The 26,538-nt window shown below is 36.9% G+C and overlaps 1 protein-coding gene across 3 annotated transcripts in view; it reads left to right on the forward strand.

The window, feature by feature from the left end:
• Window positions 1–32: 32 nt before the first annotated feature.
• Window positions 33–26,538, forward strand: part of CNST (consortin, connexin sorting protein) — a 76,301-nt gene continuing 49,795 nt past the window's right edge. Inside the window, exons 1-2 of one of the 3 annotated variants that reach the window (XM_012751305.2) lie at window positions 33–361; window positions 21,173–21,698. In XM_012751305.2, coding sequence (XP_012606759.1) covers window positions 21,317–21,698 — 382 coding nt within the window. In that variant the 5' untranslated portion in view covers window positions 33–361; window positions 21,173–21,316. Of the gene's footprint in view, window positions 362–2,426; window positions 3,417–21,172; window positions 21,699–26,538 lie in introns of those variants that run through there. The other 2 variants (XM_012751307.3, XM_012751306.3) reach the window with 2 other exon arrangements.

Genomic DNA, 26,538 nt, shown 5'->3' on the forward strand with positions numbered 1-26,538 from the left:
TGCCTCACTTCCGCTTCCGTCCTGGCTCAGGGCCCAAGGATCGTGAGTGGCCTAATGAGGAGAGAGACAGACCATCCGGGTTGTGTCCGGGCTCGCACTCTATGGTTGTCCGCTCTCTGCGCTTCCTCTCTAGCCGCTCGTGCTCTATGCTCCGCGGTCGCGGGCCGCCTGCCGCCAGCCGGCCAGTCGCGAGGGGTGCGCAGAGGGAGGCGGGGCGGAAAGGCTAGAGGTGTCTCCTCCACGGGAGCCGCGGGAGACCCGAGCAAGCTCTGTGACAGCACGTCGGCCGCCATGTCAGAGAGTGGGACTGGAAAGAGACCTGGCGCCCAGCGGTAGCCCTCCTTTCGCCTCCGATTCCCAGGTGAGGAGACGAAGAGCGGAATGCGGGGGACCGCCGGCTCGCGGCGGGGACAGAAAGCCTTTCGGGAGCCCCTCGCTCCTCCCCCTGTGCTGTCCTCCTCCAGCAGCGCCGCCTCTGCCTTCTCGGTTAGGTGTAGTCGGGTTCCCTCACCTCCGCCCCCTCTTGGGTCTCCTGTTTTCCTCTCTTTTCTCCAGCCACGGCGGGTCGCCTATACCTGTGCATCGCGCCAATTTCTCCCTCCCTAGGGGACTAGCGCCAGAAGTCGTTCCTCATCCGGCTCCCTGAGCAGCCTGCGGCTGCCCCTGTGTCTCTATTCTATTCTGTTCTGTCCTGTCCTGTTGCCCACAGCTCGGTCTCTCCACCCTTGTGGGTGGTGTTCATTTTCCCCTCGTGCCTGGTCCCCCCACCATTACCACTTTGGTTGTCAAAATCCAACTGGTGTCTCTCTTTCGTTGCTCCTTCTGGGCCAATATTTACTTTAATTTTTCATTTTTAATTTGTGTTTGAAACACTTAAAATTAAGATTACAAAATTAAGATGTAGAAGTTTAAAATTCCTTGCTAAACGTAAAAAAATTAAGACCTTTGAATGCTTATTTTATCCCCTGTATAAACTTAGTCAAACACATTGTACTGTGGAATGCGATTTAAAAAGCAATCCCAAAGACTAAAAATAGGATGCAGTAATGGAAATTTTGGCAGTCTTTTTACCTATTGGACAATGCTAGAAGACCCGATTCTTTGAGAGTGATTTTAAAAGAAATCACTGTGTTTGACAATCATACTAAGAAAGCTTTACCCATTATCCTTTCTACGAAGGCAGGAACCTGCAGCCAATCAACTCCCTGTTTTAAAATATGTACAATCCTTTCTGCTTACTCTACTGGGAACGTAATTGAGCTTGGCATTTAAGTGCACAAGGAAAGGTTTCTAAGGAATGTATTACCTAACAAATAGTCTGAAGATTATACTCAGCTGATGAAACTCAAACAGATAAAGAATTGACAGACATGCTTGGTCTTTTTTGTATAATAAGTTTGTTAGGGCACCACAAAAGCTATCTGTTGTAGAAGCCCTGGGGACTCACTCATTGCTCTTAATGTCCTTAAATCCTTTTAAAAATAGTTTCTTCGTTGATAATTTTCCAGAAGTGAGTTTTCCATCCTCTAAACACCTGAGAAAGGCCCCCCAGCATCCTTTACTGAGCTTCCTCACCTTAAAAAACATTTTCATATATTCAGAAATACACTGGATTTTTTCCCCAAGAGCCCTGGAAGCATAAATACTTTAAAATCAAATAAAACAGAATGATGCTTTATGGTAGAGAGAGGACATGATTCACCCATAGAAATGTGTTGTTGAACGTCTCGCTTTTAAAATATACTTTTTTGGCCGGGTGTGGTGGCTCACACCTGTGATCTTAGCACTGTGGGAGGCCTAGGCCAGAGGATTGCTCAAGGTCAAGAGATTGAGACCAACCTGAGCAAGAATGAGACCCCCTGTCTCTACTAAAAATAGAAATTAATTGGCCAACTAAAAATATATATAGAAAAAATTAGCTGGGCATGGTGGCACATGCCTGTAGTCCTAGTTACTCTCGCTTGAGCCCAGGAGTTTGAGGATGCTGTGAACTCGGCTGATGCCACTGCATTCTAGCCTGGGCAACAGAGTGAGACTCTGCCTCAAAAAAAATGAAAATAAAAAATATATATATACTTTTTAAAAACATTGTGGTAAAAAAAAAAAAAACCCAGTAAAATACCCCTTCTAATTTCATAATGTCTGGACCAAAGTTAGCCTACTCTGTTCTAGAGAAACTGATGTCGTTTTTTATTTTGCTTTTGAGTGGTATTATTTTCTTTTGGTTTTGGGAAAGAGAATTAGGTTATAATTATTCCCCTTTTTATAGTGTTAATGATTCACTTGTTTGTGGGTAAAGGTGCTTGAATAATAGAATCTTCTACATCTTATTTTTCTGAAGTCCCAGGTGCTGGAAGCGAAAGAAATGTCCATTTCACTTTAAAGATGAACCTTATAATCAATATTTAGATTTGCTTTATTAGAAGAACTTAGTGTACAGTATTTCCATCTTATTAAGAGGTGTGGTTTTGTATCCTATGCTATTTTTGCCTTTTTGAAGTAATCTTTCTTCAAAGTGATGCCAGAATGAAGTGATTCTGCTGATGATTTTTATAATCTTTTAAAGTTATTTTTCTTATTAAGGTATCTAAATTAGTGGAGAAGGGAAAATACTGCTTTTTTATTTTGGCTTTTAAACGACAATTGGGAAATGCCAAGTGATAATTCTTGTTTGCTATCAGAATTAAGGCCGTATGACTACAGCAGCACTGTTCAACAGAAATGTAATAGAAGCCACTTAAGTAATTTAAAATTTTCTAGTAGTTACCTTAACAAAGTAAAAAGAGACAGATAAAGTTAATCTTAATAATATATTTTATTTAATCCTATATATGTCATTTCATCATGAAATCAATTTTAAAAGTTAATGAGATATTTTACATTATTTCATATTAATTCTACAGAATCTGGTGTGAATTTTATACTTAGAGCACATCTCAAATTGGATTAGCCACATTTCAAGTGCTCAGTAGACACATGTAGCTAACAGCTACCTTTTTGAGCAGCCATGTAGCTATAGAATTGCCATGTAATGTTTATGATACCTTTCTACCCTGAGAGTCTGATTCTATGGAGTAAATTTAAAACTCCTCATCCTGTAGTGCTGTGATATTCAAATTGAGAAGTTCCTATGCAGGAAGAGAGTTCCAAGAAGTCTCTTCCTGTTAGTGTTGACTGTGTTAACATTGAGCTCCATGCTTGTTTTGTCTGCACTGGTGCCCTGTGTTTGTTTAGTGAGAATCATAAGATGAATAGAGTGCTCAGTCATTTCCTGAGGTGTCATTGTTACAGTTATTTACATTTGCGTGTCAACAGTGTGTCAAAGCATTGTGTGAGTCTTTGTCTACAAAATCTTTCCGCCTTACATAGGGAGAACTTGACCTACAAACAAGAAGATTGAACTTTATTGTGAACAGGTAGAGTACAGACTTATTTTCTGAATCAGTTTCAGGTATGGTTAAAAGTTTTGTAAATGTTTATATCATGGTGTTTCTTATCGAAGAAAAGATAAAATCTTTTAGCAAAGTTTAGAAAGGGAAAGTGTATGTTTTATGGCTCTAGAACACTGGGAACCTGAGTAGAGCAAAAGAGTAACTTGTATGTGGTGCTTTAGGGAGAATTTTAAAGGAAATATGGCAGTTTTTTATAAAGTTACTGCTTTAAGTTATTTTTGCAACAGGGGTGGTGATTTGCATGGAACCATCCCTGATTCAGAGCTGATATAACTGAAAGATAACTCTGAAGCCAGCTGTGTTCAGTGAGGATTAGTCAGATCCATCATTGTTTCTACCTTGACCCTTGTGCTCTAATAAACTTCCCTAACTTTAGCTATAGTGTGCTACATTTACATTTAATGTCAAAATTAGCCTGATGGCCTAATTAATATTCAGTGTAATTTAATATGAGAAACCTGCCCTCTTCCCAACCTTTTTGGTATTATATAAAGAAATTTTAAATTACCTGATCAGTAAACAAACTCCCAATGTAAAATCTAATCATTATAGACCTGGCATGGTGTAGGTATTATATGGAGTATTAGAGGATCAAAAACAGTGGGGGAAGGGATACAGTTATTGGGTGTTGCTTGTTTCATGAGAGAGATGTGCACATTCTATAGGAAAATAACAGAGTTTTCACTATATTTAAAACTAGATTGCTGGCCGGGCGCGGTGTCTCATGCCTGTAATCCTAGCACTCTGGGAGGCTGAGGCGGGCGGATTGCTCAAGGTCAGGAGTTCGAAACCACCCTGAGCAAGAGCGAGACCCCGTCTCTACTATAAATAGAAAGGAATTAATTGGACAACTAATATATATAGAAAAAATTAGCCGGGCATGGTGGCGCATGCCTGTAGTCCCAGCTACTTGGGAGGCTGAGGCAGGAGGATTGCTTGAGCCCAGGAGTTTGAGGTTGCTGTGAGCTAGGCTGACGCCATGGCACTCACTCTAGCCTGGGCAACAAAGTGAGACTCTGTCTCAAAAAAAAAAAAAAAAAAACAAACTAGATTGCTGTCTATTGGCACCATTTTAGTTGAATAAGAAAGAAAATGCATTGTTTGGTTCTAACAAATTAGTCTTAGCAAATTTATTTTAGGTATTTGAGGAAGAGTAATTGATAATCAGGCAGTTTTCAATTTTTAAAAAAACCCCAATAAGGTTTAAGTGGCCTCTAAAAGGATTATGTGCTTATTGAGAAATTCTAACTTATTATATATTTCTTCATACTGTTATGTACCATCCTCTCTAGTTTAGGACCTTCAAGATTCACATGAATGCAGGTTTTCCTTTATTTTGGAATCATTCCCATAGGGGAAATTATATTTCTTTTTAACCAGGGAATACTTTGTTTTTCAAACATTTGAAATAATTTATTTGTAATATTCTTCAAAGAAATTCATCATTTAGAGAATTCTGAAGTCTTACAATAGCTTGAGATTTCTTCAGTTGTTTTTGTCTGAGTTTTGACATTCTGCTCTTTAAGATGTGTGGAGATAGAAACTTTTTGCCATTATACCACCTAACCCTGCCGTGTCTTAGGACTTCAGTTTTTCATCATCATTAGCTATGTGGAAAGGAAAGACAGTGTGTACCTGTCAAAATACTGACAATTCAATATTATTTTTCCTTTTAGATTCTCTAGGAAGAATTCTGAAATAATTTGTGGTAAATTTAGTCACCCTTATTAATTTATTTAAAATAGAGATGGGATTTTACCATGTTGCCCAGTCTGGCTTTGAACTCCTGGGTTCAAGTGAGCCTCTTGCCTCAGCTGGGACTACAAACTCATGCCACCATACCCCGTTAGTCACCTTTTTTGACATTTAAATTGATAGTATCTAGGTGATTATAGGAATTAATATTGTTTTGTAATTGTCACATCTATTAAATTCTCTTATGAGAATAGTTGCCCTGTTTTTCCTGAAAAACCACTACCTGATTAAATAATTAAATTTTGTTTCTATGTTAGCTGCATTTTGAAAACTCAGTGAATTAGGTGGCTGTGGTTTTCTAACTTGAATGAAGACAAAGTAACCTTTAAAAATACTTTTTGTAGAGCCCAGGCATTCAAAGCTGCAGTGAACTATGATTTGGCCACTGTACTCCAGCCTGTGCAATAGAGTGAGATCCTGTCTCAAAAACAAAAAACAAACAAACAAAAAAGAAAGAAAGAAAAGAAAATTTTTTTAAAATAATTTATTCTAAAGGGTCTGAAAAAATACTTTTTATATTATAAATTTTGAAATAAATAATTTTCGGCCGGGCGCGGTGGCTCACACCTGTAATCCTAGCACTCTGGAGGCAGAGGTGGGTGGATTGCTCCAGGTCAGGAGTTCGAATCCAGCCTGAGCAAGAGCGAGACCCCCGTCTCTACTATAAAGAGACAGAAATTAATTGGCCAACTAATATATATATAGAAAAAATTAGCCGGGCATGGTGGCGCATGCCTGTAGTCCCAGCTACTCGGGAGGCTGAGGCAGTAGGATTGCTTTAACCCAGGAGTTGGAGGTTGCTGTGAGCTAGGCTGACGCCATGGCACTCACTCTAGCCTGGGCAACAAAGTGAGACTCTATCTCAAAAAATAAATAAATAAGTAAATAAATAAAATAATTTTCTTAAAATTTGTGAATTTTATGATAGGATAAAATGCTACTGTTCTTGGGTATTTGAGAGGATACTGCTTATATTTTGATTTTATGTATGCATTGTCCCTGCTCGTTTGTCTTTCTTCTGCACGAATTATAACCATTATACAAGAAAATCTTAAGAACTTTTACATAAATTGAAAAATATTGCCTAAGATTTTTCAATGAGGATTTATTTTTGTGAAAATGTGTTTTATTTATTGAAGGCTAGTGGAGTTTTTTTTATTTTTACCTATGAAGCAATGAAGATTATTTTAGATTTTTTTTCCACCTGTGAAACATGAAAAAGGTTTACTTAAATTGAGTCTTTTAAGGATTCATACAAAGTAACCAACACGATTTGCTCCCTCAGCTTCAACTCAGATGAAGAGTGGAAGTTTGTACAAATTATGCTGATTAGAATATTATGAACTTCAGTTTCCTGAAAAAGTCATTATTTATACCTGTTTATGACACCTTAACTCCAACTCAGCCATCATCAGGCATTATTTTCAGCAATTTACAAAGTAATCCCTAGATTCTTTTTGTTCCAACTATTTAAAAAAAAATGTTGTGAAGTTTATTGCCATGCCAATTAGGGTGTTTCTGTAGCGCTAGGTAAGCACTGAAAAGAGCCAAAATTAGAAGTAATGTCAGGTGTCTTCCCTATTTTGATCATATAATAAATATTTTGTGACTAGGAAAAGATAGTTTGTCTTATTAGTGTTGCATTTGAATGTTAGCTTCAAAATTCATCTGATAGGTTGTATAGTCACCAAAGCTCATCTTTTCACTAGCCAGAGAAAGATCTATTTCAGAATAACCTAAAGTAAAAGAGCATTTAATTCCAGAGGTTAGTTATTCTTCTGGTGGCCTCTTGGTTGATTGTAGCTTGATACATTTTGATGACTACAGGCTTTTTTTATCCCTCCTTTCTCAGCTGTGTACCTGAGGAAAAAACAGGGATTGCTAAGTGAATGCCAACAGGGCTTTGACCTTTGTGTGTGGCTGGCATTCCCTGAAAGCCTCAAGGAGTATTCCTCTGTGTGCAAAAAAAACAGCAAAAAATCTGCTCCAGGAACCCTTATTTAGGCTGAGGAAACATACTGTAAGAATGTCTGTTTTATAACTAAAGCTTCCATGTACTTCTTTAACACTATGTATAAAGCCATGTACTCTCTATAGCTTTTGGTAGAGAGTTTCCATTTTCTTCTTGCTTTTCAGAGTAAGTGAAAAAATATACTCAAAATATCTGCCTTCCCTCACCTTTTAAATTTTTTCCATGGAAAGCTGATAGGTCAGAATAGGTCATATTTTATTATAAACTTGAAGGGTGGGGTAGGAGTACAAATCTTATTCTTTCCCTCTTTCCTTTTTTTCTTCCCTATTACAAACATAGGCTAGGCTCAGTGGCTCACATCTGTAATCCCAGCATTTTGAGAGGCTGAGGTGGGAGGCTCAGTTGACACCAGGAGTTCAAGACCAGCCTGGGTAACATAGTGAGACCCCATCTCTACAAAAAATAAAAAAATTAGCCAGCTGTGGTGCTGAGCACCTCTAGTCCCATTTGCTCAGGAGATGGAGGCAGGAGGATCCCACTTGAGCTCAGGAATTCTAGGCTGCAGTGAGCAATGGCTGTGCCACTGCACTCTAGCCTGGGTGACATAGCGAGACTGTGTCTCTTGGGGGGAAAAAAGTAGAAATAACCCAAATGTCAATTAATTGATGAGTGGATAAATAAAATATGGTATATTTATGCAATGGAATATTATTTGGCAATAAAAAGAAATGAAGTATTGATATATAGTACAACGTAGATGTACCCTGAAAATATGCTAAGTGAAAGAATCCAGTTACACTTTTGCAAGATTCCATTTATATGAAATGTCCAGAATAGGTAAATCCATAGAGACAGAAAGTGGATTAGTAGTTTGAATAGTTGCCTAAGGCCGGGGTGGGGGCACAGGAGAATGGGAAGTGACTACTAGTGAGTAGTATCTGGGTAACATGTTCTAGAATAGATTGTTATGATAGTTGTCCACAACTTTGTGAATATACATTAAAAACCATTGAATTGTACATTTTAAATGGGTGAATTGTATATGAATTATATCTCGAAGCTGTTACTAAAACACAATTGGAAAAAATGAATATTTATCATAAAACTGCATAAAATACAGAGAAGTACAAAAAGAAAAGTAACTAATTAGAATTTTTTAATTCCCCATTTTCATTTCAATTAAGTAAAAGTAACTTATGCCAAAAGAAAACAATAGAAAATTTATTCAAGATCAAGACTGACACCCTAAAACAACATTCTCATGTGGTATTTCCTAAGGTTACAGATTTCTGAGTAGTCAATAGAGAAAAATGGTAGGGGAGTTGGGGCAGCATGTACCCATGATAAGTAGGGGTGCTGAACTCAAAAGAACCTGTGTAGTCACTGTTTATACCATGGTCAATTTGTGAATTGACCTTTAATTTTTACAGAGCAGCATCATGCTAAATTAATGTTATTTTAATTTATTTGGTGTTTTTATTGCTCATATTAATTTAAACTTGGTTTAATAGTTTTGTTAGAGTTATAAGCACATAAAAATTCTGTTTTTACACCTTTAGGTGAAATTATAAGATAATATGTCAGCGCTTAAGAACCACCGTAATTATTTCTTTTAATGTACGCATTCAAGAAAAATAGTGGCATAAATACTTTTAATTGAAAGGGCCCTTAAAGATACCTGTATCCAATCTCCTGATTTTATTGCTGAAGAAATTAAAGTACCCAGGAGATAAGTGTCTTGCCCAAGCTTTTCAAACAAATTACTAACAGAGCTTGGATTAGAATGCAGCTTTCCTTATTTGTAGTCCATGTTATTTTTCTTATGCTTTTTATCACTTTTTTTTTTTTCCTGAGACAGAGTCTCACTCTGTCGCCTGGGCTAGAGTGCCGTGGCGTCAGCCTAGCTCACAGCAACCTCAAACTCCTGGGCTCAAGCAATCCTACTGCCTCAGCCTCCCAAGTAGCTGGGACTACAGGCATTTGCCACCATGCCCGGCTAATTTTTTCTATTTTGGTAGAGATAGGGTCTCCCTCTTGCTCAGGCTGGTCTCCAGCTCCTGAGCTCAAATGATCCGCCCGCCTCGGCCTTCCAGAGTGTGACAATTATAGGTGTGAGCCACCGTGCCTGGCCCTTATCACTTTTTTCTTTTCCCTTACTCTCAATCCTTACTAAAGGATTGCGTCTTATACTGTTGTTTCTTGTATATGTGCTTTTGTTTTTTTAAAATACCGTACTCCAGGGCACAAATTAAACTTCTTAATTCTTTGTATTCTCTGCCCACTTCCCCCTCACACACATGCACTGTGGTGAGCCTAGTGGTATGTACTTAGTAGGTACTCACTAAGTGTTTGATAAAGAGTATTAATTTTGCCCTTAGGAATCCATGGAAACTTGGCCTTCAAAATTCAGGCAAGTATCAGAGTGGAAACATTTAGAAGTCTTGTTCTAACATGTTTTTACTTTTAAAAGTTTTACATATTAAATTAGGTTTTTATGGTTTTGTTTTTTTTATTGAGACAGAGTCTCACTTTGTTGCCCAGGCTAGAGTGCTGTGGCGTCAGCCTAGCTCACAGCAACCTCAAACTCCTGGCCTCAAGCAATCCTTCTGCCTTAGCCTCCTGAGTAGCTGAGATTATAGGCATGCACCACCATGCCCGGCTAATTTTTCTATATATTTGTAGTTGGCCAATTAATTTCTTTCTATTTATAGTAGAGATGGGGTCTGGCTCTTGCTCAGGCTGGTTTCAAACTCCTGACCTTGAGCGATCCTCCCGCCTTGGCCTCCCAGAGAGCTAGGATTACAGCCGTGACCCACCTCGCCAGGCCTGTTTTTATGTTTTTAGAAACTATCCTGCCCTCCTTTTTTTAGTTTTTGATAGGTCATTGCCAATTATGCCTTTGTTGAAGATTACTAAGGTGGACATCTTTTATTTCAGTGAGGAAAAGAACCATGTACTAAGGAAATCATTCAGGTGAAAATGTTTTTGTGGTAAAAAAAAAATCTTCAGAATTGATAATTTTTCTGAAATAAAAGTTTAAGCAGTACAGCCAAATCCTGTTGTACTGTTACTATGACTTGTTGTTCTCCCCACATGTCAACCCACAGTGTATCCTTCCTCTAGCCCCCTATGTTTATAACCTGTATAGCCTCTTTCCTGTGTTTACCATCTTATTCCAGTTTTCTTTCTGGGCCCTCTAACCATCCTTTGGGGCTCTTTAGAACTGAATTTTGAAATAAAGTTACCTCTGAAACTCACTAGTCTAGATGATGTCTTGTACTACCTATGCTCTTTTATACCTGTTATTCAAAATATGTTTCTACTTTCACTTGGAATTTGGCGTTGCTCTATGATTATTTTAGTCTTTTACCTTTAAATTTCAGGAGTGTCCTATTAGTAAAATAATGCATTTTCTTAATTTCAGTAAAGCTAGTCATAATTCTTACTTGAACCAGTTTTATTTCATTTGTTTTATAGGTTTTCATTTTGTCCTTTTTGTGGGCATGGAATTATCTTTGGTATTTTTCTAGAATGGAAAAACCTAATCATGAGCTTGAGAAGGTGAACTTTTCAAGTAGAATTGTAGTTGGAAAAATTAATTTGACCCTGGCCTAATTCCATTCTAGAAAAGAACTAAAACAGTTCTTTGATATTTTCTTTGAATATTTAAACTTTATCCTTTAATTTGCATATTATGAGCAACAAGGATTTGTAATTACAGACTCACAATTTTTCCACATTGCTATGTCAGAAAGTAGAATGACTCATTAATTTAATTCATTTGCTTTTTTACTAATTCATCCTGCTTTTTTGGAATTTGCTGACTTGTCCTTATCATATTTATCTTTTGTTGACAAAAATATTCTCTGTTCTCTAGTTTCCCCTATTTCTGTTTCCTACCAGATAATGTTTGTGGGTTTTTTTTAAAGTCAATTTTAAACATCGTCTTAAATGATATAACCATTTTTTCTAAATCTGTTTCTTTAGGTAAGAGGTAGTGAAGGAAAGACTTAGTATTATAGTTCAGTTGGACAAGCATTAATTACCTTTTATGTGCTGTGTTGTGGTAAGGAATTTTCTTGCTTCAAACAGTTGAATTCTAAATGGAAAATAATATACATGCATGAAATAACCTGAGAAAAACTCTAATAAGCAAATTTGATCCAGTGTCCGCTGGATACCCCCCAAAATTACAATGCTTATTTAAAAAGTAAGTCTCTTGCTGGCCTGGTGGCTCACACCTGTAATCCTAGCACTCTTGAAGGCCAAGGCAGGTGAATTGTTTGAACTCAGGAATTTGAGACCAGCCTGAACAAGAGTGAGACCCCAACACTACTAAAAATAGAAATTAGCTGGACCACTAAAAATATACACAGAAAAAGAAAACTACCCGGGCATGGTGGCACATGCCTGTAGTCCCAGTTACTTGGGAGGCTGAGGCAGAAGGATCACTTTAGCCTGGGAGTTTGAGATTGCTGTGAGCTAGGCTGAGGCCAGGGCACTCTAGCCCCAGCAACAGAGTGAGACTCTGTCTCAGTAAATGAATGAATGAATGAATGAACGAATGAATGAATGAATGAATGAATGAATGGTAGGTCTCTGAAAATATTTTAGTATAGATTCTGTATTAGGCATTGCCTCAAGTTATGATTGGACTCTTCTAAAGCTAAATAATATTGTCACAATTCCCCTCCTCCTCCTCCTAAACTCTTCCACATCTAGCTCATATTCCACTTATTTGTGGAGTTTGCCCTATCAGAGGCAGTCTGCCTAGGTTTGAGTCCTAATTCTGAGAACTGTTTGACCTTGGATGAGTTACTTAAGTATTAGTGCCTCAGTTTGCTTATCTATAAGATGGTGGTGCTGTATACTCACCAGCAAACTGGTATTAACTGAGCAGCAACTAAGTGGACACATAGAAACTATAGTAATTGGGAGGGGGGAGAAGGGGGTGGCTATATACATACATAATGAGTGAGATGTGCACCATATGGTGGATGGTCACACTTGAAGCTCAGACTTGTGGGGGGAGGGGAGATAAGGACATTATTTGAAACCTTAAAATTTGTGCCCCGTCTCTACTATAAATAGAAAGAAATTAATTGGACAACTAATATATATAGAAAAAATTAGCAGGGCATGGTGGCGCATGCCTGTAGTCCCAGCTACTCGGGAGGCTGAGGCAGCAGGATTATTTGAGCCCAGGAGTTTGAGGTTGCTGTGAGCTAGGCTGACGCCATGGCACTCACTCTAGCCTGGGCAACAAAGAGAGACTCTGTCTCAAAAAAATATATATATCAAAGACATTTTAAAGAGGACTATATATGACTTCTAGAAATAAAAGATAGTCACAGGAATAAACTGAGTGGTCGAATTAAGCAGCAGATTATACACAGCTGAAGAAAGAAGTAGTTAACCGGAACATACTCATGCAGTTGGATTCTGAATTCAAGCCCCACAAAAGTTATAAAAGAGACTTTAATGTAGATCATAGAGTACGAAAACCTAATGTGCATCTATCTAGCAGGAGTTACAGGAGAGAGCAACATGAATGAAGGAGAGGTAATATTTAAGGAGATACTTGCTGATTGTTTTTCAGAATTGATGAAATGTAAATTCTCAGAAATCACAAGGAGTCCTAAGCAGAGTAAATAAAACTAAATTTCTACTTAGAATACATGGCAAGAAGTATTTGTTCATGCAGTTGACTTTTTAATTGGAGCACATGATATAATGAATGTCTTGACATCCAGGAGCTATTTTATAAGGGTTTTCCTAATTTATCTTTATGGATGGCTTTAGCAGTTTCTCATAAATTATCTCATTTCATTCTGACAGCAAAGAATCCAAGGCTCATAGAGTTGTACTAATTTGACTACGATTACACAGCTAGCAGGCATTGGAATCTGTATTTGAACTAAGGAGGCACTGACTCCAAAGTCAGAACTTCCCTTTATATTGCTCCATCTTATCTCTCGTCTTAGTTTGTTGTTTTGAAAGGGAACTTCTGATACTTAAGAATGATGGGCACTTAATATTCTTGAAAATAGTAATAAACTGCACCGAATTTCTAAATTTTTAAAATTAAGATGTAACATTACCATTTGCCTGTTTTATTGATGATTTCCTTCAATTAAAAAAAAATACCCTGTCATCTTCTTTTGAGGACTGTATGTGAATTTCATTCTTGAATTGTAGATATTAAGGCTTATGTAGCATTTATAGTATTTTTAGTCTGAAATTAAATGAATGCATAAAATATTGGAATCTTTTTGAGTAAATGTTTAAAATATTCCCTAAACATTTATCACACTCAATTGGACACTGTTTTGCCATGTACCAATATACTTTTTTTTTTTACTTACTTTAAAGGCCGTAAAGGAAGATAAGTACAGTGGTAAAGTTGCTGTCCTCTGATTGCAGAGACTTATTTAGGAGGACCCAAAGCAGAATTTTTAGATGTATTTCTCTGTCTTTCTAAATGGATTATATTAACTTCTGTAGTACTTTGCACATAGCAAGATGAAACTTTCAGTTACATATGCTAAGAGTCATCAAATTTACTGACTCTACACACAAATCAAAAGACGGAGTTAAGCACAAATTTTTTGCTATCACTGTTTGTCTTCTCTCTACCTTTCTCCCACTGTAGTCTTTCTCCCAGTATCTGTTACTGACAGTTGAGGATAGAGGAGCCTATTAAGATATCTGGAGGTGTTGGAATAGGCAACTGACAAAGCAGTGTCTGGGAAGAAAGTGCCTGGTAAATGGAATAATTCCTCTTCCTGTGTTCTTTCAGTCCACTGCTGTCTCCCAGGCTTCTAAGATTAAAGTTTGAGAGGTATCCTGGATTCCTGCCTGTCTCTTACCTTCCACATTTACTCAGTACTCCCAGCTGTGAACTCCACCTCCATACTCTTTCTCATTTATATTCTCACCACTGTCATCCTAGATCATGATCTTATCTCACAACTTATCGCTTTAAGCCCAATTTCTCCTCCTCTAATCATTTTATTACCATCAGAACTGTGTAAAGTACAATTCTGATAGTCTGGCCCCCATATTCGGAAGGCTTTAATGGATGCTTGATCCCAACCACAAAAAGTTTAAATCAGTGCCACTTAAATTATAGTCCTTGGTCCAGTGACAGTCCACCAACTGTTTGTTACCTTTCTGCGTTGCTATCATTCCAAAAATTCAGAGTGTTTAGAAACTTCCATAATGATTTGAGAGAATAAATTTTATCTGAATGTAATAATTTTAAGAATTGGGGTTTGTGGGTTTGTTTGTTTGGTTGGTTTTTTTTTGAGACAGAGTCTCACTCTGTTCACTCTGTTGCCCTGGCTGGAGTGCCGTGGCGTCAGCTCACAGCAACCTCAAACTCCTGGCTGGGCTCATGTGAACCTCCTGCCTCAGCCTCCCAACTACAGGCATGCGCCACCATGCCTGGGTAATTTTTTCTATATATTTTTAGTTGGCCAATTAATTTCTTTCTATTTTTAGTAGAGATGGAGTCTCGCTCTTGCTCAGGCTGGTTTCGAACTCCTGACCTCGAGCCATCTGCCCACCTCGGCCTCCCAGAGTGCTAGGATTATAGGCATGATCCACCGCGCCTGGCCTGGGTTTGTGTTTTATAACACAAAAAAGTTGCTATTTCACAGTAGGTAGTATGAAAAGCATTGGTCTAAATTCCTTTGTCATGATCTAACTCCAATTTATCAGTTTCATCGCTTACTACTTTCCTTCAGCACTCATATTCCAAAATCCAACTATTTGCTGTTCATACACTGTGTTTGCTCACCTTTTAATTTTGCTCATGTTTGTTTCTTCTCTTGAAATTGCCTCTCTATGCACTTAAGAATTCACTTTAGAATGAAAGGAACACACCACCTCAAAGCTAGGTTATACAGTGTTCATCTATCTTGTCCTCTCTTTGCTATATCAGCATTCCCTGCTGATGGTTTGGACCGGAGTTGAGGATGAACAGGGCAGGTCAACAGACAGAAAGTGCCTGGAGCCAACACTTACTTAGCCTATCTGAGAAATGCAGGGACAAGAACACCTGGCTGATGCTGTTGCCTGCCAGTTAATGTGATAAGCAGCTGTCAATTTCATTTGTTTTCTTGGGCAAGGAGCATGTAGTTGTAGAAATGGATGTTGCCAACGGTGAGCTATTTAATACCTCATGAATATCAATACTTTCATGAATATTTGGTGTCTCCTCTATGGTGTCATGAATATTTGGTGGTTCTTGGTTCTTTCTTTCTTTTCTATCTATGTTTACATATGCTGTTTACATATGCTACAGCTCACATATGCTGTATTTACTTTTTAAAGTTGTATCTAACCTCTGAAGCTATTTGCTCTGTACTTATTTTCATCCCTCTTCCTTATGTGTGTCTCTTGTTTTGTATAGTAGATTTGGATATTCTTAAATATTTACACATTATACCTCTCCACAAGTAAAAGTAACCTTCCTCTGACCCTCAAAGAACTTGCCTGTCATTTATCACATTCTTTATAGCAAAGATTTTTGGGGGACGAGGAAGACTAGGACAGGGTTTGTAGACATATAATTCATTTCCTACTAGAGTATAAACTTTGTTTTTATTAGCCAAATTTAGAGTCTATACCTGTTAAGGGCAGGTTGTTTCATTTCTCTGTTTTCCCCTATTATATTTAGTAAATGTATCTTTTTCACAGTAGGCAGTTACAGTTGATTACACTGACAGCTGGTTAGCTCAGTTAAAGCACTCAACTGCTGAAGTCAAAGTTCAGGCTCCATGAGGAGATTTATTTGCTTTCTTTCATGTCCTCATACTAAACCTTTTATGCTGGCCAAATATGTGCTTTTGGTTACAAAAAGCACTGGATAAGAGAAAGAATTAGCACCGGTATTGCACAAATAGTTCAAAACCAGTATTTTCCTGGATGTGGAGCAGAAATATCATGTTACAATTCAAAAGATAACATGTCATTGTTTTTCAAGATAAGGAAAGGTAGACAGTAATAAATATGACAAAAGAAAATGTATAAATTTGCCTGTAGCAGTATTTTTTAAGAAGATAACAAGTGATTGCAACTGACATACCTAATGAACTAGAAAGTGATATTTTTAAAAAATTTTAGTAGAAAGTGATATTTGTTTTATACTTGAAACAGTAAAAGATAAATGACAGAGAACTTGGGAAGTAAACTAGAATCATCAAATGTTAAAATTAGGAATCCAAATAGACAAGATAACCTTAGAACTCATGTTTTCTGATTCTGTAAGTCAATATGTTGACTTTCTTATGTGGGTACAAGAAGTTAGTCTTGTATCTATGTTAGAAAAACCCTAAATTCCATAGTTGCCAAATCAGTTATTGTTCCAGTTTCCCACGTTGGCTATTTTAAACCTTTTCTATGTTTCCCAACTCCCTGCTCCCAACATACTATTTCCTCCCCACCTCTAACATGTGGATCTCCTATAAGTCTGTTAACTGTTTTTCCCCCAGTTTATTTATTTTTTATTCATTTATTTATTTGTTGTTTTAGACAGAGTCTCACTTTGTTGCCCAGGCTAGAGTGAGTGCCGTGGCGCCAGCCTAGCTCACAGCAACCTCAAACTCCTGGCCTCAAGCAATCCTCCTGCCTCAGCCTCCCAAGTAGCTGGGACTACAGGCATGCGCCACCATGCCCGGATAATTTTTTCTATATATATTAGTTGGCTAATTAATTTCTTTCTGTTTATAGTAGAGACGGGGTCTTGCTCTTGCTCAGGCTGGTTTCAAACTCCTGACCTCGAGCAATCCGCCTGCCTCAGCCTCCCAGAGTGCTAGGATTACAGGCGTGAGCCACCGTGCCCAGCCTTTTTTTATATATTTTTAGTTGTCCAGCTAATTTCTTTCTATTTTTTTGGTGGAGACGGGGTCTTACTGTTGCTCAGACTGGTCTCAAACTCCTGAGCTCAAACAATCCACCCGCCTTGGCCTCCCAGAGTGCTAGGATTACAGGCGAGAGCCACAATGAGGCTTTTGACCTGTCATTTCCATTTATGTAATGGATTTTGAACTCAAAGGCCTTATAGATGTGTAAGCTATCTTGAACTGAGCCCCGTTATGAAAGGCAGGACTGAGGAAAATGAAACAAATTATGTTTCCTTTCATTCAACTTATCTGCCCCAAGGTTGTTTAGGGTGTATGAGTCATATAGTTTCAGTAAATTTCGTTTTTTTTAACAGTGCTTTCTCTGCAAAAAGAAAAATCCATATTTTATGTTTTATCCCTTAGAATCATTACCTTCACATTTATTTTTCTTGATTTTCCTTTTATATTCTTGTAGCTTTGTTACATACTTTGTCACATTTTTATCCTCCTTTCTTACCTTATAGCATAAATTTTCTCTTCTATGAACTTTCCTGTATAAAAACTAATTCCTTATTATGAAATTGTGTTTTCTGTTCTTATTAAAGAAATATTAAAATAATCTGATTTGCTTCTGTGCTGTACTTTTAGGTGGACATTCAAGTATTTAGATACATTACTGAAAGGCTATCTTACTAGTTATAATCACAGTACTATTTAACTTTTATCAAGTGCCATGAAGATTTTGAGTATGGGGAAGTACCCAAAAAAAGGGACACCATGACCCTGGGATTTACATTCTGAAAATTGGAAATAAACAAATACAAACAAATTAACTTAGGCTGACGCCATGGCACTCCCTCTAGCCTGGGCAACAAAGTGAGACTCTGTCTCAAGCAAAAAAAAAAATTAACTGTAAAACCATATAGTATGTATTTCCTTCAGTAAGTATTTACGTTGTTTAACTATAGTAATCATAATGTCTGTAGCCAGAAAATGCCTGTAGCACATCTTGTATTATCAGTAAAGAATCTGGAATGGAGTAATATACCATGAGCCAATACTAGCTGCTCTGACATTGTCAAGGCAATGTCATAGGGAACAGCATTGTCCATTAGAAATATGTGAGCCATATATATAATTTTGTTTTCTGGTAAGTGTATTAAAAAAGCTTTTAAAAGGTGAAATTAATTTTAATAATAGTTTATTCTATATATCTAAAATATATATTTCAATATAACCAATATTTTAAATTATTAATGAGTTTTATATTCTTTGTATTCATACTAAGTCACTGAAATATTAATCTGTCATAAGATTGAGAGTAATAAAAATATTTTAAAACTAAATATGGTGCATATTTTATAAATATGATACCTCTTAATTTGGACACAATTTTCATTGGAAATGCTTGAACTTCTTGGTTATTAGAGATGTGTCCTGTGCTATAGGGTAGATGCTTACTTGTGGCATAACATAGCTGGAGTGAAATATTCAGTTACTCTCTCCCCATTGTCCATAGAACATAGTGATTAAGAGGATGGCCTCAGGATTATAACTTTTCCAAATTCCATTTCTAAACTTACTAAATTCTATTTCTAAACTGAATGACTTGAGGTGAGTCTTGGTTTCTTCATCAGTATAACAGGACTAAAATTACTTATCTGCTAGAGCAATTGTAATTGTAAAGGTAATTGTAAGAATTGAGTTTTGGTCTGAGTTTAACTTGGGGCCTGGCACATAACTCTCAACAAAGCTGCAAACATGATCTGTAATTTTATACTCACCAAGGAGTCATAATCACTACTTGCTAAATATCTTAGTTATCTGAAACAAGGTGCTCAGAATGGATACTTAAGCATTCCAGGGACTGAATGAGATATCCCCAGCATAAATTAATATTCAACATGAACCTGATCGATTCTGGGATGTCTGGAAAAGCTGTTTCTTTTTTTTCCTTTTTTTCTTTTTTTCCCTTGAGAACCACTACATAATGGAAAAGTTGTTCCCAAACCTGTAGAAAGGCTAAGGAGACTCACTTGAGTAAACCTATCTGTGCTTAATGTCAATCTGTGAGATTTCTTGGAAAATAATTTTTATTGAATAGCTGCTAGAGGCCAACCTCTCCCCTAAGTGCTTTACATGCAGTATTATCTAAGCTTCAAAAATGACTCTTCAAGTTAGGTATTACAATTCTACAGTTTTACAGATGAGAAAATTGAGGCTTGTAGATGCTGAGTAACTTGTCTAAGGTTGCACACACAGCTTGTGAAATGGTAGAGCCAGAATTTGAACCTAGGTCTTCCTGTGCTCTGAGCCATTATGCTGGATTGCATAGGATCCCAAATCAGGATAAGTTATTTTGCCTCTTCGAGTTTCAGATTTTCGATCTAAAACACAGTATAAATACCCCCTCTATAGGCTTGTTTTGAGGACTAGAAATAAGGTGTGTAAAGTTCCTGGCACAGTTTCTGATGCACGATAGAGACACAAGAAGTGAATTTTACAGTATTGGGCTCTCTATAGTAATTTCCATTTGCACCCCTTGGTATGTGACCTGTGTATCTTTTGCAGGTAAAAGTAAAACCTTATACTTTCAACTGCAAATACATGTTAGAATACCTCTTGATTACATAAATTAGAAAACAGGCCAGGCATATGGTGGCTTATGCCTGTAATCCTAGCACTCTTGGGAGGCTGAGGTGGGCGGATCGTTTGAGCTCAGGAATTGAGACCAGCCTGCGAAAGAGCAAGACCCTGTCTCTACTGAAAAAATAGACAGAAATTAGCTGGACAACTAAAAAAAATATATATATATATATATGAAATTAGCCTGGCATGGTGGTGCATGCCTGTAGTCCCAGCTACTCGGGAGGCTGAGACAGGAGGATTGCTTGAGCCCAGGAGTCTGAGGTTGCTGTGAGCTAGGCTGACGCCATGGCACTCTAGCCCAGGCAACAGAGTGAGACTCTGCTCAAAAAAAAGAAAAGAAAACTGAGGATGTTACCAGTTTCATGGGATCAGTAGAGATATATAATAGATTAGGGTTAATATTTTATTTTGTATTTTGTTTTCATGTTTTTAAAGAATTATATTTTATTTATATGTTTCTAAAGATTAAGTATTTCTACTTAGAATTTGAAGAATTTTTAAAAGTTCTATCACTGAAGTTTTTTCCAGAATTACCGGAATATTTGATTCAGACCCATCATTTTCCTTGAAATGTAGTGTATTTTTAGATGATAAGAGGAGATAAAAGATGGCTGATAAAGGGCTTGCAATCTATTTTGTAAATCTTTTTTTTTTTATTTTATTTTGGATATTTCCACTGTAGTGTATATTTTGTAAATCTTTTAAAAACATTATATCCTTGGAGTGGATTTAGATTTTTCCAGTTCTGTACTGAATAGCCTAGAGTTAGTTAATCATGGTCCCCAAAGGATTATTTTGAGGAAGCAAAACATATAATGATAGCATAAATAGGCTGGGCACAATAGCTCATACTTGTAATCTCAGTGCTTTGACAGACTGAGACAGGAGAATTGCTTGAGCCCAGGAAATCAAGGCTACAGTGAGCTTTGATCATACCACTGCACTCCAGACTGGGCAACTGAGCAAGATCCTGTCATGTAAAAATTATGATGATAGTGTAAAAATATGCTACCTTAATTTTCCCCTACGTGCCTCTTTCAGTTTTTTTTTTAATCTTTAAATTTTTCATTTGTAAATATTGCTGCTGTTTAGCCAAAGGACTTTCACTTGTGTAATAAGTGTCCAGGGATAACCTAAGTGATTGATTTTAGCAAATAACCTATTTAACCAGTAATTTTATTAAGGCAGTGGTCCCAAACCGATGCACATTAGAATAATCACCTAGAAAACTTAAAAAATATATATGTGTGTATGTGTGTGTGTGTATACACACACACGCACACACATATCAGGGGCCTGGCCTCCATCCTCAGAGATTCTGATTTAGTGGGTCTAGAATAGAATTTGGGCAGCCTCCCCAGGTAATTCTAACTCGGAGCCAGGTGTAAGAACCATTGTATTCAAGTAAGAACTAGCTGAGTTTGGGATTGGGTTGCAAGAGGTAAAAGGGGAGTAGGAATGAACTTCAGTCATTTCCTTCTCTTCCTTATCTACAGTGAAACAACCCAAAAGAAGAGGAAAATCGAAGATCACGGAGAATCCACAGAGGTTAGAAAATGAAGTAGCTTTTTTTCTCTTTGTCCTTGTAGACATGGAAGGACTTTAGTGAAACATTAAACGGTTTGACAAAGGATGCTCTAATGGATGACAGTGATACTCCTACATACAATCTGCAAATTGAACCACAAGATGGGTGTCATCCTGGTGGTGACAGTGTGGAAAGGAGTGTAACACACCTGCCTTCTGCATCAGATGAAAATGAAAATCAACTTGATGGGGAAGGGCCTGAGCGTCTGACCAGCAGAGACAGCGGAATGGGAAAACCCAAAGTGTGTGAGCAGGACAGTCTTAACAATAATGAAAGCTGCACGTCAAGCTGTGAGGTAGCTGCAAGTGAGAACTCAGAAAACACTCCTTGTGAAGACCCCAAAGATGGACAGGCTTTCTTGGGAACGGACAAAATAATACCTGGAAAAAGAAGTCCAAGAAGCAAAAAAGGCATTACTAAGAAGATACCACCAGGTATTTAAAAAAATTATCCTTTTCTTTAATTGATTAAAAATAAGCCTCCTTCCCTTCCCATACTGTGTATACTGTCCTGCCTTTTACTTTTCTTCTCTTAGTATATCCTGGATCTAGTTCCACAAGAGCACATGTAGATCCAACTGTGTGGTATTCCATCACATGTGCATGTGATCTGTCTCCACAGTGTTCCACTGTATGGGTGTAACATAATTTATTTAATGACTTCCTTATGGCTGTTCCCAGCCTTTAATATAATAAACAGTGCTGAGACATTTGTCGTACGTATTTTCACACTATGTACTTTAAATATATATAATCTCTTTCTTTTATAAAGTAGGTCATTTTTTACCAATATTAGCCTTTAAAATTTCCTTTTGTCATCACTGTGGCTTTGATCTCCAACCTGTGAGTTTATGTGCTAAGATGACCTCTTCATAGGATCATTCCATTTCCTTCAGTGGGTGAATAATATACAAGAACATATATTAATATACATATTACACTAGTGTTGAATAAGACATCTGGTATTAATGATCTGTATCACATTGGTTACAAAGTAATTCAGAGTATTTCTTATTTGGTATATAGTTTGGCAGTTAAAGTTTAGAGCTATGGAGTTTTCTGCCTTAATCACAGGGCACTCTTGGGAAAATGCAGCCTCTGGTGGTTTTTGATCAGAAACATGTGGGACTGGGCTTCTGGTATGTCCTAGACTGGACTCCTTAGTGTAGCACGGCTTTATGCAAGCCAACAGATTTGCATAAATCTCCAGTGAACAAAGTGGAATGTCTCCTCTCATCTTCTGCTCTCTTCTACTTCTTTGGCTAATAGAAACATAGTCACTATCCATATCTTATTTTATTTTTGGAGTAAAATATAAAACTTTCCAGTTTCTATAAATTAGTCCGTATTTATTAAATAAGGTAATTTGATAACTTTTTAATGCAATTCATTATTTGGCTTTTCACATCCCTTTGTTTTTTGCTTAGTAAACTTAAAATAATTTTTGACAAGGGATATGAAATCATTTTCTTAAAAGATATAAGGTTAAGCAGATGATATATACAGTGCTATTTGTATAGAAATTGGTTTATATTATGGCTATCATTCAAGGGCAAATTGACCGTGCCTTTCTAATCTGATTTCGTGATGTTTTTAAAAACTGATAACTAGTTGCAACTGATAGCTATAAGCAATGTCAGTTTCAAGATTATAGGTCCTTTTGCTTCTCCCATCCCAGTCTTTATTCCTGTTTCTGTAGGTATGTAATTTGAAGTTATTGGTATTTGTTATCTAATAAAAAGATATGTGTAGAATTACCATCCCCTAATGCATTTGAAATATTTGATTTATAAAACGTAGGGATAATCTTTATACAGCTGATTTTAAACATTATTTTACGTATCTTATATAAAGTGAGTTTAAAAAGTGTAAGAAAACAGAATCAGGAGTTCTAAAACCTAAGTTCAAATCTTCTGATTCTGGGTCACATGGTAAAACTGAACCATTCTCTACTTCATTGTCTTCATCTGTATAATAATGATGTTCATCTATATAAATCTATAAAATCCCTTTTTAAATTGTAAATTTTTGAATGGAGATGGTATAGTTCATATTCAATTAAAATTTGGTTTCAATGGCAGTGACTTTGTAAAAAGAGAGAAAAGAACTAAAAAAGATTAAAAAAATATAAAATAAAAATTTGAAAAAAAAATTTGGTGATTTGCCTCTAGTGCATCTATATAGAGTTTTTGTATTTAAGGGGTACATTTTTGCCTTTAAGTTTTGCTGTTAAATTTAAAGAAAGAGCAAGTTTGAGTAGACTCAAGAATTTTAAGCTGAATGGAAAGATTCTTTTGGGAGGGAATCATTCCTTTCTAGATATGGAAGGGATTTAGAATGGGAAGAAACTTTAGGATTGCCTGGGGAGCTTTCCTCAGAGTTTACTTGCTAGGACCCCACCCCTGAGCATTTGCTTCAGCCTGTCCTGTCTCAATGCATGTCCGGTCACCAAGTCTAAGTGATTGTATGTTCATGTGATCTCTCAAGTTGGTCTGTTTCTTACCACCGCCACCATACTTCAGCATCATCTTTAGATGGAATACTGCAAAATACTTCTAAATATGTTTCTTATCTTGCTTCCATTCTCCATATCAGAAATAATAATGCAAAAAGTTAGACATGGACATCTTTACTCTCCTTTTTTATGTTAAATTCTCAGATACTAAGTAAAGGGAGTTTCAGAATTTTACAGATGAGTAGTTAAATAAATTTGTTTACTCTTATGCTCCCTTACCTAGTTTAATTTGTAGTAATTTTTCAAGTGTCCAAAGGCTGGAAAAAAATACTATAATAATAGGGCAATAGTATTAGGAGACACGTGATTGTATAGGTTTGCTGGAGGCAGCATTTGTATAGACAGCAAAAACTTTAAAATTAGCCCAAGGGTATCATTGTATTATGGGCTTTTTTTTCCCTTAGGAGAATTAAATTCCCTTGATACAGTTAACTAAGCAGGATTTCAAGCTGTATTATGTCAAGTTTTCACTGTAGTTAGAACTGGCACAGCTTTAGGTTAAGTATTATCCTAAAACTAATGGAAATTAGCTCATGAATTTTTTAACAGCTTTATTAATATATAATTTACACACATACCATTCACTCATTTAAAGTATAAAGTTCATTGATTTTTAGTATATTCACAAAGTTGTGCAATTGTCATAATTTTGGTATGTTTTTATCACCACACAAAGATTCCATACCTATTAGTGCTCACTTCTCATTTCCACTGAACCATCACAGCCCTAAGCAACCATTCATTAATCTGCTTTCTTTTTCTATAAATTTGCCTACTCTGAACATTTTTCTTTTTCTTTCTTTTTTTTTCTTTTTTGAGACAGAGTCTCTGTTGCCCAGGCTAGAGTGCCATGGCATCAGCCTAGCTCACAGCAACCTCAAACTCCTGGCCTCAGCCTCCTGAGTAGCTGGGACTACAGGCATGCACCACCATGCCTAGCTAATTTTTTCTATATATTTTTAGTTGGCCAATTAATTTCTTTCTATTTTTAGTAGAGGCAGGGTCTCGCTCTTGCTCAGGCTGGTTTTAACTCCTGACCTAGAGCGGTCTCCCCGCCTTGGCCTCCCAGAGTGCTAGGATTACAGGCGTGAGCCACCCCACTGGGCCCAACATTTTTCTTTTTAAAAAAATTTTTTGTTTTTGTTTATTTTTTATTGAGGTAAAATATACATATGTAATTTATCAACTTTACCATTTTTAAGTGTGCAGTTCAGTGATAATAAATACATTATAATCTTTCATCCTCTTCTCCCCTCTTGAACATTTCATATCAATGGAATCATATAATAGATGGTCTTTGGTGATGAGCTTCTTTCATTTAACATAATGTTTTCATGATACATGTTGTAGCATGTATCAATACTTTGTTTTTATGGCCAAATATTCCATTGCATGGATATACCACATTCCATTTATGCATTCATCACCTGATATGTGTTTGGGTTGTTTCTACTTTTTTGCTATTATGTATAATGTTCCTATGGACATTTGTGTACATGGTTTTGTGTGGACATATGTTTTATTTCTCTTGGTTCTATATTGCTAGGAGTAGAATTGCTGGATCATACAGTAACTTTATGCTTAACTCTTTGAGCACCTACCAAACTCTCTTCCAAAGCCACTGCACCATTTTACAGTCCCACCAGTGATGTATGAGGGTTACAGTTTCTCCACATCTTTGCCAATACTCATTAATATCTGACTTTGATTATAGCCACAGGTTTGTAAAATTGAAATGTAATTTGCATACCATAAAATTCACCTTTTTAAAGTGTATAGTCTCATGGTTTTAGTATATTCATAAAGTTGTACTACCATCATCAATATATATTAATAATTCCAGAACATTTTATCTCCCCAAAAAGAAACCATGTACCCATTAGCAGTCATTCCCCATTTTTCCTTCCCTTCAAACCCTGACAATCACTAGGCCATAAATGTTGTATGTTTATAAGAGACAAGTTCAGAGGCATGTTTTATGGTTGCCATAACAACATTAGTTATTTACTCTGCACCAGTTACCATAGTATCTAAGCATTTGACAAAACAATTCAGCAAATGATGGGAAGCCAGAGATAGGCAACACAGGGAAATTGAGAAAGGAAGACCTTTCTAACCTGACGTGCCACTGTTCAGTGCCCTGACTTGTTTCACTGGAGGCCTTCACAATATTGCCAGCTGAAGGATGACAAAGAGAGCTATAGCTAGAGGAAAACAAACTTTGGAAATGGATCTGTGGTCTGTAGTCAGGCTTGTGTGGTGAAAAGAGCGAAGACTTTGGGTTTGAATCTTGGCTCTGCCTGTTCCTACCTATGTGATTTTAGAGAAGGAACTCATGTCCCTAAACTTCTTTCCTCATCTGTAAGAAGGGCTGATCCTACATATCTTGCAGGATTGTCCTTAGAATGAGCAATCCTATATGTAAAGTGATCTGTACAATACCCAGCATAAAATAGGTTTATGTGTATCACAAGATGATTTTTGAGTGGCATGACTAGGAGCACCATTAAGCAAAATTAGAAAATTAATTTGACATTTATCTTACCTATTTTGTCAGTACCTTTCTTACCTCCTAGAATCTTTTTAATACTCCCTCTTTTCAAGCTTACCTGTCCCTGCCCTTCTCCCCTAATGTGTATTCCTAAAAACCTATTTCCATTTCCGTCCTAGTTTAATGTCAGGTATAACATGCCTTTTGGCATGTTAACTGATATCTAAAGTAATAACTGGTAATACCATAAAATATGAGTCCCCAAGGCA

The sequence above is a fragment of the Microcebus murinus genome, chromosome 19 (assembly GCF_040939455.1).
Source record: "Microcebus murinus isolate Inina chromosome 19, M.murinus_Inina_mat1.0, whole genome shotgun sequence".
Taxonomy (NCBI): Eukaryota; Metazoa; Chordata; class Mammalia; order Primates; family Cheirogaleidae; genus Microcebus; species Microcebus murinus.